The sequence below is a fragment of the Populus nigra genome, chromosome 10 (assembly GCF_951802175.1).
Source record: "Populus nigra chromosome 10, ddPopNigr1.1, whole genome shotgun sequence".
Classification (NCBI taxonomy): Eukaryota; Viridiplantae; Streptophyta; class Magnoliopsida; order Malpighiales; family Salicaceae; genus Populus; species Populus nigra.
Window position 1 is genome coordinate 12,768,907 of NC_084861.1, and position 13,420 is coordinate 12,782,326.

The 13,420-nt window shown below is 35.6% G+C and overlaps 2 protein-coding genes across 2 annotated transcripts; both read left to right on the plus strand.

Moving 5' to 3' along the window:
- The first annotated feature begins 602 nt into the window (after window positions 1-602).
- On the plus strand, window positions 603-4,637 carry LOC133704767 (uncharacterized). The gene is made up of 2 exons (XM_062129732.1): window positions 603-1,451; window positions 3,974-4,637. The coding sequence occupies exons 1-2, from the start codon at window positions 1,060-1,062 to the stop codon at window positions 4,206-4,208; spliced, it is 627 nt and encodes a 208-aa protein (XP_061985716.1). The 5' UTR covers window positions 603-1,059; the 3' UTR covers window positions 4,209-4,637.
- Window positions 4,638-10,246: 5,609 nt separating this feature from the next.
- On the plus strand, window positions 10,247-13,035 carry LOC133704309 (uncharacterized). Its single transcript, XM_062129106.1, has 3 exons — window positions 10,247-10,778; window positions 10,922-11,290; window positions 12,146-13,035. The coding sequence occupies exons 1-3, from the start codon at window positions 10,494-10,496 to the stop codon at window positions 12,773-12,775; spliced, it is 1,284 nt and encodes a 427-aa protein (XP_061985090.1). The 5' UTR covers window positions 10,247-10,493; the 3' UTR covers window positions 12,776-13,035.
- Window positions 13,036-13,420: the final 385 nt, after the last annotated feature.

Here is a 13,420-nt window from a genome sequence, read left to right on the forward strand (position 1 = left end):
TGTTTTATTTATTGATATGATAATAAAAATAAATGCTTATAAAAATTAAGCATCAATCAAATACTGAATTTTTATTTAAATATATAATAATTTTATAAAAAATAAATTAAAATAAATTACTGATTTAAAATCAGGAGAGATAGAGAGAAAATTTAGAAGGTAGAATTTTTTTTTAAAAAAAAATAAAAAACAGTGAATCATGAACTCGTTCAATTATTTCAGGAGAGCTGTACTAGTTAATAGTGATAATAATTGGAGGAAGGTAGTTGGGATCTTTACTTTTACTGTCAGCCTCAACTGTTCCGCTGGCAGCCTCGTCCTCCACGATATTATCTGACCAAACTGTAAACTTACTCTTAAGACAACGTAAAAAATCTGAAGTGGCTAAAAACATCATTCTAGAATCATGAAACAGCAGCTGATATGCCGAACTCTCCATTTCACAAGAGATAAGACAGCACATGATAAATGGAAAGTCCAGACTGCCCTTATCACAACATCATCCATGTAAAAAAGGCATGGGCAATATCGGCCCCATCAAAATCGGAGGGTGTACAGGTTCATGAGGCATTTAAAATACAATAAAAGCACTAAAGAGGACAGATAAAAATCTTTCTCTAGACACCTCCGCTATCCTATGCTGTCTGCGGAAAAATAGCAGTGTTTCAATAGGTAACCTCAACATCAAATCATCTTCTAATAGATCCCTTGTTGCCTTTGCAAACTGGCTCCTCTCGACCATTTTAGCTAGCTTCCCACGTTTTTCTTTGCACCAACCCTGCCACCTATTAAGTAAATAAATAATGAAAGCACACAGCCACAAGGCCACGACTTTAAAAAAGAAAAGCAATCAAATACATTCCAGTAGTATTTCTTGTACTTGCTGAATGATACTGTATTCTGTCCATAATATCTTCCGCCCTCTTTCTTTCTACTACAAGCTCTGTTCAAAACTGACACTTGCCACGGGTTTTGAGAGCTTCTTTGACCTTTGGTTGGCATTGATGATCTCTGCCTTCCAAACCCTTTACATGAAGATTAACAAACTGGGTTTTAAAAATGGAAAACTTGCAAAAAACCCAAGCTGTTGTTGTTGTTGTTGATGATGATGATGTTGATGTTGATGTTGATGCAGTAGATGGAAGTAGTCACCCCAACAACAAGCAGTCAGTGGGTGAAGAGCATATAGGTTCTTCAAGTGAGTCTGGCTCTTGCAGTGAGATTGTGAAGGAGAGATCTTCTGTGTCAGTTGTGGATCTGGAGTGTGGGGCACCAGAGATAAAGCTACATTTGGCAAAAGTTGAGAGGGACTGCAGGATTTGTCATTTGACCATGGACGCAGGGAATCTGGAGTCTGGAGTGCCTTTTGAGTTGGGGTGTTCTTGCAAAGATGATTTGGCTGCTGCTCATAAGCAGTGTGCAGAGGCCTGGTTCAAGATAAAGGGAAACAAGTAAGTTGATAAAGAAAGCACAGAATTGATCTTATTGACGTGTTATATATTTTGGTTCTTAGCGCTTCTAAATTTAGATGTTGTGCTCTAATGCCATCCTACAATGATTATAGTAAAATGTTTGCCTTGCAAATGATTTTTTACATGTTCTTGGGGACGCCTATTCGTTGATTCTTGGGAATTTCAAGGTTTTTTTTTCCTAGGTAGATGACTGAAAAATTTAAGGTTTTGATCTTGGCACTACTAGTCTTTGAGGAGTTTATGCAATTTGTTAGTTAACGAAGCAAATGGTAAGATTACCAAAAGGGTGTCATAAACGGGTTCGATGATCTTGTTTCAGATGGTCATTGCTATAAAGTTGGTGCCTTTGGAAATTATTGGTCGAGATGCATATAATACTAATTGTTTTTGTTATTACACAAGCTTTGGAGGAATATTTGGTGAAAATACCAGCGAAAAGCATCGTGCTTGATGCAAGGAACATGTTAATGGAACGTAATTTGGAATAAAATCTCTACTTTGTTGGTTTGGAGAAAGGAGAGTAAAAGTGGCCTATGCACTAAATGAAAAGAATTATTTATGGCGAAAGAAAAAGGTTAAACCCTACTTTTAATTCCAACTACGTGAATAATCATTCCATTGTTTGTTTTGTTAAAATATCTTGTGTAATGCGATTACAATTTTTATTGCGCTATAACACAGGTTGGGATTTGACTCCAGTGTGCAATGATAATTTAGATTGATAAACCAGGCACTATCAGATACTACTGATAAGATGTAAACAGACAGGCTATCTGTGGTAGGTTGGATACCTGTTGAACTGTAGTTTCATGACCCACATACCTTCAAAAAAATCAGAACGCTTCCATTTTGTCTTATTGTCTAGTGACCCGCACAGCTTACGAAGAAAGATCAACCAAACAGTGTCAGATCACTAAGAGATCTAAAACAAAAATTCCGGCTGGATCCCAAGGTCTATGGCGCCCTTTCAGTTCTAGGATTTCATACCATGGTGATTTAGATGATTTTCAATGCAGAAATATCATGTTTTAAAACAAATACAAAATAAATTATCTGTTATATTTTTCATTTCAGGATTCCTTTTGGATTGCATTTGGAGTCGCTCGTCTAACTTGCCCTTTCCCTTGTGTTGCTTCTTTTTGCTGTTCAAAATCTGCCTATGAGCTCATATTGAAAGAAACTTAGTGAATTGCCTCGGTATTGCACTATTTCCCAGTCCAGTGCATTTCTTGTGGCACTACAGGAATTCGTGCGGATTTTTGGCTTTTGACATCATGGTACTTTCCCCTATAAAACCATCCGTTTCCTTTATGATCAGACATGGTCTCTGAATTTTACCCAGCGTATAACCTTTTTGGAATGAATTTGACTTGGTCTAGGAGTCCTTTGGGTTCAGATTCTTCTGTGTGAAGAAAAATATGTTGGAGTAGCTAGGGAAATGGAATATAAGCGATTGAATTCGATCGAGAACCATAATCTGCTGCATGTGGACTCATCCCATACATTTTTTGTGTTCTGTGCAGCAAGGCTACCCAGCACTCTTCCTGGAAAATCCACTTCGAGGATTTGAGGCTGAGTTGCAGCTGCTGTGCTATGCACAATATGTCTTGCTACAACACACTTGCAAATTAACTTCAACTACGAAAAACATGTTTTCAATTGGCTAATTACCCTTTTAAAGTTGAATTATTGAAGGATTCTATTTTCCTTCAATCTTGTGGAGCTTAAAAGGTAACAGATCAGAACATGTTTTTTTTTTTTGTGTGATAGTTCCTACATTACGCAGGGAGTAGAAGATTCATATGTTGTCCTCCTACATGATTTACATATGAATAGGATAATCAAGGCTTTCTATGATGCAACTCAAATGCATATGTTTTGACAGTTTCATAGTTTTGTTCTATTTGTCCTATTGAATTTCTAATTTTAAGGACCGTGGTGGAATGATCTCAGTTAGCCAGGCTCACAAGTTCCCTGGCTGATTACTGAGACTAGTCACGGCTAACAGAATATAATGAATGATTGGACCAAATCTCCAGTGTATCGTCTTAAATTTAGAATGACAAACCTGGCATGGGTTTGTTTTGATTGGTATTTCATTTTCTCATACTTTGCCTAACAAAATGGAAATTATTCTCCATCAACCCATGCCTTTCTATGTGTAGACATCACAAGAGATCATCTTTATCATGCTTTTGTCTTCTACAGTAGAAATGGCTGGTATTTAATAAAATTCTACGGAATACCTTTTCTGTATCAGATGTTCGCTATGCAGTATTTTCTTTTGAGAATGACAGGTTAGAGGTATTAGTGGACTATAATGTTGCCAATAGCTATTTCTTGTCCATCTTGTGTTTAGAATATGGAATGTATTCCTTCCTAACATTGTATTGATATTGGTTTGGATGGATTTGTCTTAGCATTCGAAATAAACGATGTAAATTGTGTTGCTGTTTAAGATCACTTGTTGAGTGATATTTCTTTAAAAAATCTAACTGCAGAACCTGTGAGATTTGTGGATCAGTTGCACGAAATGTAGCTGGTGCGAATGAAACTGAGTTGGCAGAGCAGTGGAACCAGGCCAATGATGGTGCCATGGCAACCACAACTGGGCCTGTGCAACCTGCAGAGACCCGAAACTTCTGGCAGGGTCACCAGTTCTTGAATTTCCTCCTAGCATGTATGGTCTTTGCCTTTGTCATCTCCTGGCTCTTTCACTTCAATGTACCCTCTTAATCTTGTAAGAGATATTTCTTATCTCCTGGATTGGATGATGGAAGATAAGGAAACAAGCATCATGGCTCCGAGCACGGCCGCGGGTACCATCCTGCACCAACCGTGTGATCTGGATTCCTGTAAAGTTTTATGGTTCCCGTGTCTGCTTGTTGTTGATAGTAGTATTAAACACTGTAATTCGTGTTGTATTATTGTCATATTTTTTTCACACGATCAAGTAGATTGCCATCTAATGTTGCGAGTTTGGTTTTCTTTCAGCATTTATGTTACAATGCTAGTGTTCTCAGCACACCCTCACAGCTTTCTTTGCATTTAGTCTCAGTCCATCTTGGATTGCAAAACTTGAAAGCCGTACCATTCAAGTTCTGTCAGCTGTAAACAATGCATCAATATCTACTTTTTAATATCATTTGGAGGTTTATTGTGCCATCCCACTTTCTCGTATCTGTTTTCCTGTCTACGACATGTAATTAAGGGGACGGAAACGATACCATGGCAATGGCCATGGGGCGTACTGAGCCATTTCATTACTGAAATGATTGTTTTTTGTTTGATCAATACATTATTGGATGATTGGGAAGGTCCAAGGATGCTAATGCATTTTTCATGTTGTTACTTCGTTGGAGTAATTTAATGTGGCTGACAGCTTATTTTCTTAAATACACATCTACATACTTATCATTTGTCCTGGTCACTTGATGTTGGTGACATTAATACTGCTAAAAATTGAGAGAAGTTGCAAAAACAAGAAGGGGAATTAAGGTGCGTTTCACAGTAGTACGCTTTAAACCATCAGGGTTTTACTGTGATAAGAGGAGCTGAGGGCTAGCAGTTAACGACGAAGCCGTGTCTAAGACCTGGAATGATTTAGCGTTTGCTCTGGATACGCTTGGTGTTGAGCCTGAATAGATTGGAAAAATTATTAGGAGGTATATCACATCATCCAACGGAAAAATCACTGAATATATTCTCGCCTGATGATATATGTACTTGAATGATATATTAACCTGATCTATAGGTATTGCGGTACTAGACATCTCCATGCACTCCTAAATCTGCTTTCTTTTCTAGATCTTTCAGCTTTATGGAAGTAAACAAAGGACTACTTTTTGTTGAAAATAACAAGATGGTGCCAAAAAATGGTGAGCATGCAAGCAAAATTTATATCTGAAAGATTTATCCCTTGTTCGTTAAAGAAAAAATGTCGATGGATTAAAACAATTAAACATACATGAAAGAAGGGAATTTGAGAGCATTATCACCTGGATGCAGGACCGTATTCCAGCACAAATATGGATATAGCTCAAGTTCAACAAAAACTAGTTAAATGGTAAATGAAAATAATAAATAAATAAATTTGCTATACAAGTATGTTTTCGTTCACGTTTTTCGGCTAGAATATATACAGTTACAAAATTATCTTGGTCAATAGAGATATATCTTCGGATATTGTAGTAGTTGGAGAAAGATTTAATTTCTGCAATGATTTTTCTGAGAGGATTCTTTGAGAAATTCTCTGGTGTTTTCTTAACATGCCCCCCACTCCCAAGATGGTGCTCCCATCTTAGACACCAACCTTGTACATGAGCTGCTGAGATCGATGTCGAGATAGAGGTTCTGTAAGTGCATCAGCTAGGTGGTCCTTAATGGAGATGTGGGAGACAACTAGCTGTTCTTTAGTGACTTTTTCATGAACGAAGTAGTAATTAAGACATACTACATGCAGGAATGAAAGACAAGATTGGCACAAAAATATGTATCGTGAACTAGTCAGTGCCACCAGAGTACATGTGAGCTTGTGCCATTTAGAAACATCATCCTTGTTCAATCCGCGAAGGAGCCCTGTCCTCGTACGTATCGAGATCTTCAATTATCAGCAACGGGTCGTATTAAAATATTTTTTTAGCGAAAAAAAATATTTAGGTACGGTAATGTTTTTTCCCAAAAAGAGAAATAGAGTAATCATGAATTGAAGAATAATTTGATCCCGAGATAGAAAAATATTTAATTTATTAGAATTAATTTAAGTTGATTTGCAAAATTTAATGGAATAATCTTAAAAAAAACCAAATTAAAAAACTTAATTTCAATTTAACTTAATGTTAAAAAATAAAATCAGTCAAAAAACTATTTAATTAAAAAAAAAAGTGAACTCGAGTTAAATAAACAAATTCGTAATGAAAGTTATGCACGGCATTGAATTCAATAATTTTTTTTATTCCATAAATTATTTTTATTTAATTATACAATAAAAAAGTGCGTAATATTTTTTTTATGAAACAATATATTTTTAAAAGTAAATAAAATTGTGATAGGCACCTGGGGTCAGGATAGTAAAGATAGATCATTGACAACGAAAAGTAAAATTGTATTCATTTAGATTAGAGATAAAAAAAAAAACAAAAGGTAAATTTGTTTTTTTTTTAAATAGAGGGACAAAAAAGCATTAAACCCCTAAAAAAAAATAATAATAATACCCTGGATGTTATGGATTAACCCATTAAACCCGCTACCCGAATAATAGACTCAATTGGGTTCAATGATTTGTTTTGTCAATTTTTTAAAAACTAATAGAAAAAATGCCTAACCGCGTAGACTTTGGCGTTAAAATAAAACAATCTAAGGGTGTAGGCCTTCTAGCTTAGCCTACGCGCCTGGGCCTGTCTTGTTTTTTTTATTTCTTAAAAGGGTAGATGAACTGTCTCATTTCGGGTTTTTGACTGAGTTATGCCGGGTCAACCAGTCGGGTCGGCCAGGTCGGTCGGGTTACACTGGGTCATGACTTTTCATATTTTTTCATCAACTCGACCCGGTTCTAGCCTCAGGTCGATCGGGTACCGAATCGACCTGCCGGGCCGGGTCGGGTTTCAAAACTATGCTAAAAATATCACCAACAACAAATTTCTCTCTTTATACTAGAATTCAGCAAACTTCTCTCTCTTTTCTCACAAAAAAAAAAAAAACTAGAAATGAGAGAAATGAAGTTTGGTAATACAATTGAGTTTTGAAAAACTAAAGGAATGAGTTACCCGATAGCTAAAAAAAATAGAGAATTAATAAACTGAACTTTTCAAATAAAATTCTAAGACACCATTTATTTTACCTATCCTTTACGCTTTAGTCCTTTATCTTTCAATTCAACCTTTTTCTTAAAAAATAACATATAATTGGGTGCTAATTTGCGCTTAAAAAGACTTAATCATACATAAAAGATTCAAAAATCAAATTTAAAATTTTAAAAAACTTAATTATTCCAGTACACAATAATTTGTGAGATGTTAAGCAGTTAATAAAATGCTATGGTAGTGAACAGACACATGGCTTAATGGTGGTTAATTCTATAAAGGTGTTATTAGTTTTACAATTTCTTGTAATAATACTAGTTTGAGGCTAAATCATCAGTTAGACATAATAAAAAAATGAATCATCGAGTTGTAATATATATAGCAATACAAATAAATAAATAAATAAATAAACAAACGGAGAGAATTTAGCCAAATCATTTTTATCATCCAATCTCACCTGATCACGTAGCCGAAAAGGAGAAGACAAAACACTGCAAGTCCAAGCAGCGATTGATAGATGCGGTGGTCAGATGAGGTCAATGCGCCAGTCCCTGCTGCAAACAAGCCGCAATTAGCGGGGACTATCAGTCTTTAATCTGCCCTTGGCATGCACACAGCTAGCTCATGGTGGGGGAGCTGATCACTAATTATTTGTCAGTTTTATTTATATTATTATTTCTGTTGTTTTCATTTGTGCAGTATTTAATTAATTTCAGCTATATTGTCATAAACCCATACTTGTTCTTGCTCGCGAGTGGCTGATCACTCATAATTTTTACATAGGATGCCTCTTTCATAAAAGAAAATGAATTATTATTATTATTATTATTGATGTTGTTTTGGCATTTTTCTTATAAGCCCGTATGAAAATACTCTCAGATTTTGAAAAAGAAAAGGTATTATAAGCTAATAAAAATATATTGTTTTGAAAAAACATGGTGTTCCAAGCCAGAGCTGTTGTCAGATTAAGCTGTCAGTTGGAAAGCCGTGAGCTGAAGTAGGAATGTTACCGTGTGAAATACTCGCAACATATTATTGTACCCTCAATGGTTATATCCCTCACAAATTAATCGCACATGATAGAGTTCAGATGTGGAGTAGAAAAAACAAAGGAAGCAGGGGAACTGACAGTTTATGATCAGACATGCGCTAGATCTGTCCATACATGGGGAACAGCATAAACAAAGAATCTCTCAGAATGTTTGTTTTTTTTTTATTTTAAAAATGTTTTTATTTAAAAAAAATCAATTTTTAATTTTTTATAATTTTAGATTTTTTTAATGTGTTAATATCAAAAATAAATTTTAAAAATTAAAAAAATATTATTTCAATACATTACTATATAAAAAATAATTTATAAAACAATTACTACTATAATGTTAAAATTGCTATTAATGCATATACATTATTGCTTACCAAATTAACCGTGGGGCCCTAAAAAATAATATTGCTCTGATTCACTTGCATAAACAGGTAGATATATATTGAGGATAATTCAGTCCAGTGACTAATTAAGAAATAATTTTTTTGTTCATTAAACTTGGTGATCTATAGAATGTTTTGTGAAATTGTTACCTAGTTGCCACCTTTGCGTGCAGAAAGTAATCCATAAATGTGATGTAGTATTAACCCACCCCGCTTAAGGATTGCAACCCAAATAATTGTTGGCTAAATTTTAATTTTTTTGTTTAAAATTTCATTTTTTAATATTTTTGGGATAATATAAAAAATAAATTTTTTAAATAAAAAATAAAATTTTTAAATATATTTCTGAACATTTTACAAAACATCTGGTACCATACTCCTACCCACCCTTAAATCAGGTACCAACGTGCACATCATAATTGGAGACCTTTCTGAAAGCTCCCAATCTTTGGATCCTCGAATGAAAATCTAAATATATTCTCTTTGACTTGGTCCGATCAGGTAAAGTATCGCACCATATATTGCAATTCAGTGAATCCAGAAAAAGATTCAGAAACCAACTAATACGGCACGGCAAATGCCACACAGTTTAAGACTAATCAGTTTGCTTGTGCTCCGAACAAACATGGCTTTAATCCGAATTAAAATGTCGGCCGCATGCTCCGGCACTGGGCATGTTTGGCCGACATTTTACTTTTAATCAAGCTTCATAACCATTCTTATCCAATTAGCTGCTTGCCAAAGCAGCAAAGTGCTCATAATCACAGACATCCATCCCCTCAATTCTTAACTGGAGCCATTAATTTGCTTTCTAATTTTCCCCTTCTATAATTAAAGGGCCTTTTTATTGCTGACCAGTATCATTACCTCCCTTAATTCCTTTCTAATTAATTAGGCTAAAACCTTGAAGATAAGTGATCTGTTAGCCTGCATTTTAAGTCGAATATATTATTTTGTGGGTCATTAATTAGCCGCTAAATCGGAGTACAAAACGGCACCTCCTTGATTTGGTACCGTCAGATTGTAATAAAGACAAGTATTGATATGTTAATTCTATCCAATTTCTTGATTTTCAAATTCTATTAATCATCATAAGGCCAGTTTGATTCGACTTGATAAAATTGTTTTGTATTTTTGAAAAAATTAAAACTGACCTTTCGTGATCCTAATAAACGAATATCTTGATGAAAAGATTGGCGGCGATAATATTAATTATCAAGAGACATAATAATAAATTTAATGAAAAATGTAAAGCTCCTTGAAGACTTTGAATCATATAAAGATTTATACTGCGTAGAGACAAATCCAGGATTCAATTAAAGCGACAATTATGCAACAATATCAACACCATACATCTTTCAGAAAAATTTCAAACTAGATTGTTAAAAATCAAAGCACAAGTCGTTGGAGAGAGCAAAATGAAACAAGTGATATCCAATTAACCTACCAAACCCATGAAATTTTCACACACTCTTAGGCTTTCAGCCTCGGACAATTTTTATCATCGTAAATATAATATGTTTATACACGAGTCTATAAAGAAAGAGAGGAAGGGCGTGCAAACACGACATCGACAAAGAGTACCACGTTAGTAGTGGCCAATGGTCGGTTGGTAATGTTCACTAGCTGCACAAACACACGTACACTCCCCCTTCCATCTCTCTTTCAATCCAAGTCTTCCTCTCTTTAGTACTCGACAAACTCTAAAGCTAAAGCAAAACCCCATTACTCTCTCAATCTTTCGAAGCCAAAACAAATCAAAGACCACCACTACTACTCTATCTTTCTCTCCGATATGAGGAAACTTTGTCCAAATTTTGATCGTGAAGATGGGCTCGAGACAGTTCTCGAGGTTCCAATCCCTGAAGAAATGTTTGCTTCAAACAAGCATAGTAATAGGTCATGGCAAAACATGAAAGCCTGGATGAGACCACACAGCGAAAGGTCCATGACAACTCTTTTTGGAGGCAAAAACACTGAGATTCAACTCTTGCTTGGTGTTGTTGGTGCTCCTTTGATCCCTCTTCAAATCCGTTGTGATCACCAGCTCAGCAACTGTAACATCAAAGACCAGCCTATTGTAAGTTAATATTGAAATCCTTTAATTTTTTTTATGATTATTTTTCATAATCCAATGTTAGTAGTCGTGAAGGTAATTTTTTTTTTTTTATGGTTGTGTGTGGGAAGTTTATGTTTTTATTGATCTCTACATGTGTCGTACAGGAGGCATCCATGGCAAAATACATAGTGCAACAATACATAGCAGCAGTGGGAGGAGAGAGGGCTCTGAATTCTGTGGACAGCATGTATGCCATGGGGAAAGTTAAAATGGAAGCATCAGAATTTTGTGCAGGTGAAGGGAGCTTGAACAGCAATAAGGTGCTGAGAGTGAAGAATCAGAATCATGGAGGTGGAGAAATGGGAGGGTTTGTTCTATGGCAAAAAAGGCCTGATTTGTGGTGCTTGGAATTAGTGGTCTCTGGGTGCAAAATTAGTGCTGGCAGCGACGGTAAGGTTGCTTGGAGGCAAACCCCATGGCACCACTCTCATGCATCTAGAGGCCCACCTAGGCCTCTCAGACGTTTTCTCCAGGTAAGATCCCATGAATCGAGTTGTTAATATCTGATTTTTTTATGGGTACTCAGGATTTGTTTCAATGATTTTCATGGCTCTGTAATTTCTATGGGTTTTTACTGGTTGTTAATTTGCTGGATGATTCATTTTGGGGTTTCCTTAGACTTTTTCAATAAGTAGAAAAGGGCTGGCGCATGAATTTTATGTTCACTTCAATTCATCAACTCCCACCTCCCCGGGTGGGGTTCATGTCATTTGAATTTTTCTAAATTAAGAGAAAAGGCCGGGGGATGATTTTTCTGTTTTCACTTTACTGTGGGACCTAGCCCACCAAGATTTCTCAATTATCAGGCTGCTGTTTACCTCTTCGACCACATTTTGGAAAATGGTGTTCTTAAAGTCAAAGCATCAGTGGTGTTCTCTAAGTCAATGGTATGGTTGGTCATGCAGTAAAAAAAAGAAAAGAAATGAGAATAAAAGAAAGGGATGCCAGCTGATCTATTGAAGTTTTCAAGTCAACTTTTCTATAACTGTGGCCCAGATTGTGGATAGAAATGAAGTCTGTTGTTTTTCAACCGAGCCCTTAAAATACAGACAGGCGAGAAGCCCGTTAATGGAACTCGATCTATTTCAAGCAGTCCATCCTGCATTTAATTTTTTTTTAAAATACATATTTTCCGATTAAATCTGGCGATTTTTTAATTCAGAACATCTTGTACTCTTCTTTCTTCGTTAGTTTTTTAATTAATGGTGAAATGAACATCTTGCAATCTGCTCCTTCAGTTATATGAGCATATGACCTTCCATGAAGATATTTTATATATTTCTCTTTCTGTTTTCACAAATTCTCATACCTCGACTCATAACCAACAGGGTCTTGATCCAAAGTCTACAGCCAACTTATTCTCCAATTCTGTTTGCACTGGCGAGAAAGCAATCAACAATGAAGACTGTTTCGTGCTAAAACTTGAAGCTGAACCCTCTTCACTAAGAGCAAGAAGCAGTAGCAATGTAGAAATAATTAGACACACGTTATGGGGCTACTTCAGCCAACGAACGGGTCTGTTGGTCCAATTAGAAGACTCTCACCTTCTAAGGATTAAAGCTTCAGGCAATGACAGCATTTTTTGGGAGACCACAATGGAGTCAACAATTCAAGACTACCGAACCATAGATGGGATTAACATAGCATATAAGGGTAGGACTTCGGTCTCATTGTTCAGGTTCGGTGAGACCTCCGAGAGTCATTCAAGGACAAGAATGGAGGAGGTTTGGGCTATTGAAGAAGTTGATTTTAACATAAAAGGATTGTCCATGGATTGCTTTTTGCCACCCAGTGACTTAAAGAAAGAGGAAGAAGGTTGTGATAATGTTGTGATTAGCAACAATGCAAGATTACCATTCAAGATTCGATCAGCGTCTTCTAGGATTAATGCATCTAAGGTTGCTGCTGTCGATGACGTTCATGACTCAGATGAAAATGAAGATGAGGATGACCAATAGTAGCAAATCTGTCTTGTTCTGTAAATATTCACACAACTATATGCATTTTAATAATTTAGCAAATCTCTTCTGTTCTTGATCAAGCGGCCACACAAGACGAGTAAATGGTAGAGTGTGGCATTTTACCATTCTCTATTCATTGCATTTCGTTGGATTGTTGGGCTTGCTTACCTGCTAATTTTAGGATCATATTTTGTTTTTGGATTAAATTTCATCTTGTAAAATTTCAGGATAAAACTTCGCTATTTTTAGCTTCTACACCCATTTTGTCCGGGAATTTTTTTGAGGTTTTATGACATCTCATCATGCCCACTTTATCATGATAAAAAAAAACATACTTTAATTGATAAAAAAAAAAAAACATTATAGAATTAAAGGTTTAGTGAGGGAAAAGAATAGCGAGGACAAAATAGAAAACTTGCATAATAAAACATACGCGCCATTGAGGATGATATTGGCTTTTTCCACTTTTTTTTTTTTTTTAAAAAAAGAGCTCAAATGTCTATTTTATTGTGCAAAGCTTTCCAGATATGCACTCATTTAGAGCTTTTCAAGTTCTTGTCCTTTTTGGGTACAAACTCTAACAAATGATCCATAATTGCGTGTGCAAGCCCTTTTTACATTATTATTATTATTATGATATAT

What these genes read in the sequence shown, in the direction of transcription:
- LOC133704309 (XM_062129106.1), top strand. Translation starts at nt 10,494, where the DNA reads ATGAGGAAACTTTGTCCAAATTTTGATCGTGAAGATGGGCTCGAGACA. An exon ending in ACATCAAAGACCAGCCTATT is followed by an intron (nt 10,779 to 10,921) that starts GTAAGTTAATAT and finishes TGTGTCGTACAG; the next exon opens with GAGGCATCCATGGCAAAATA. An exon ending in CTCTCAGACGTTTTCTCCAG is followed by an intron (nt 11,291 to 12,145) that starts GTAAGATCCCAT and finishes CATAACCAACAG; the next exon opens with GGTCTTGATCCAAAGTCTAC.
- LOC133704767 (XM_062129732.1), top strand. Translation starts at nt 1,060, where the DNA reads ATGGAAAACTTGCAAAAAACCCAAGCTGTTGTTGTTGTTGTTGATGAT. An exon ending in TTCAAGATAAAGGGAAACAA is followed by an intron (nt 1,452 to 3,973) that starts GTAAGTTGATAA and finishes ATCTAACTGCAG; the next exon opens with AACCTGTGAGATTTGTGGAT.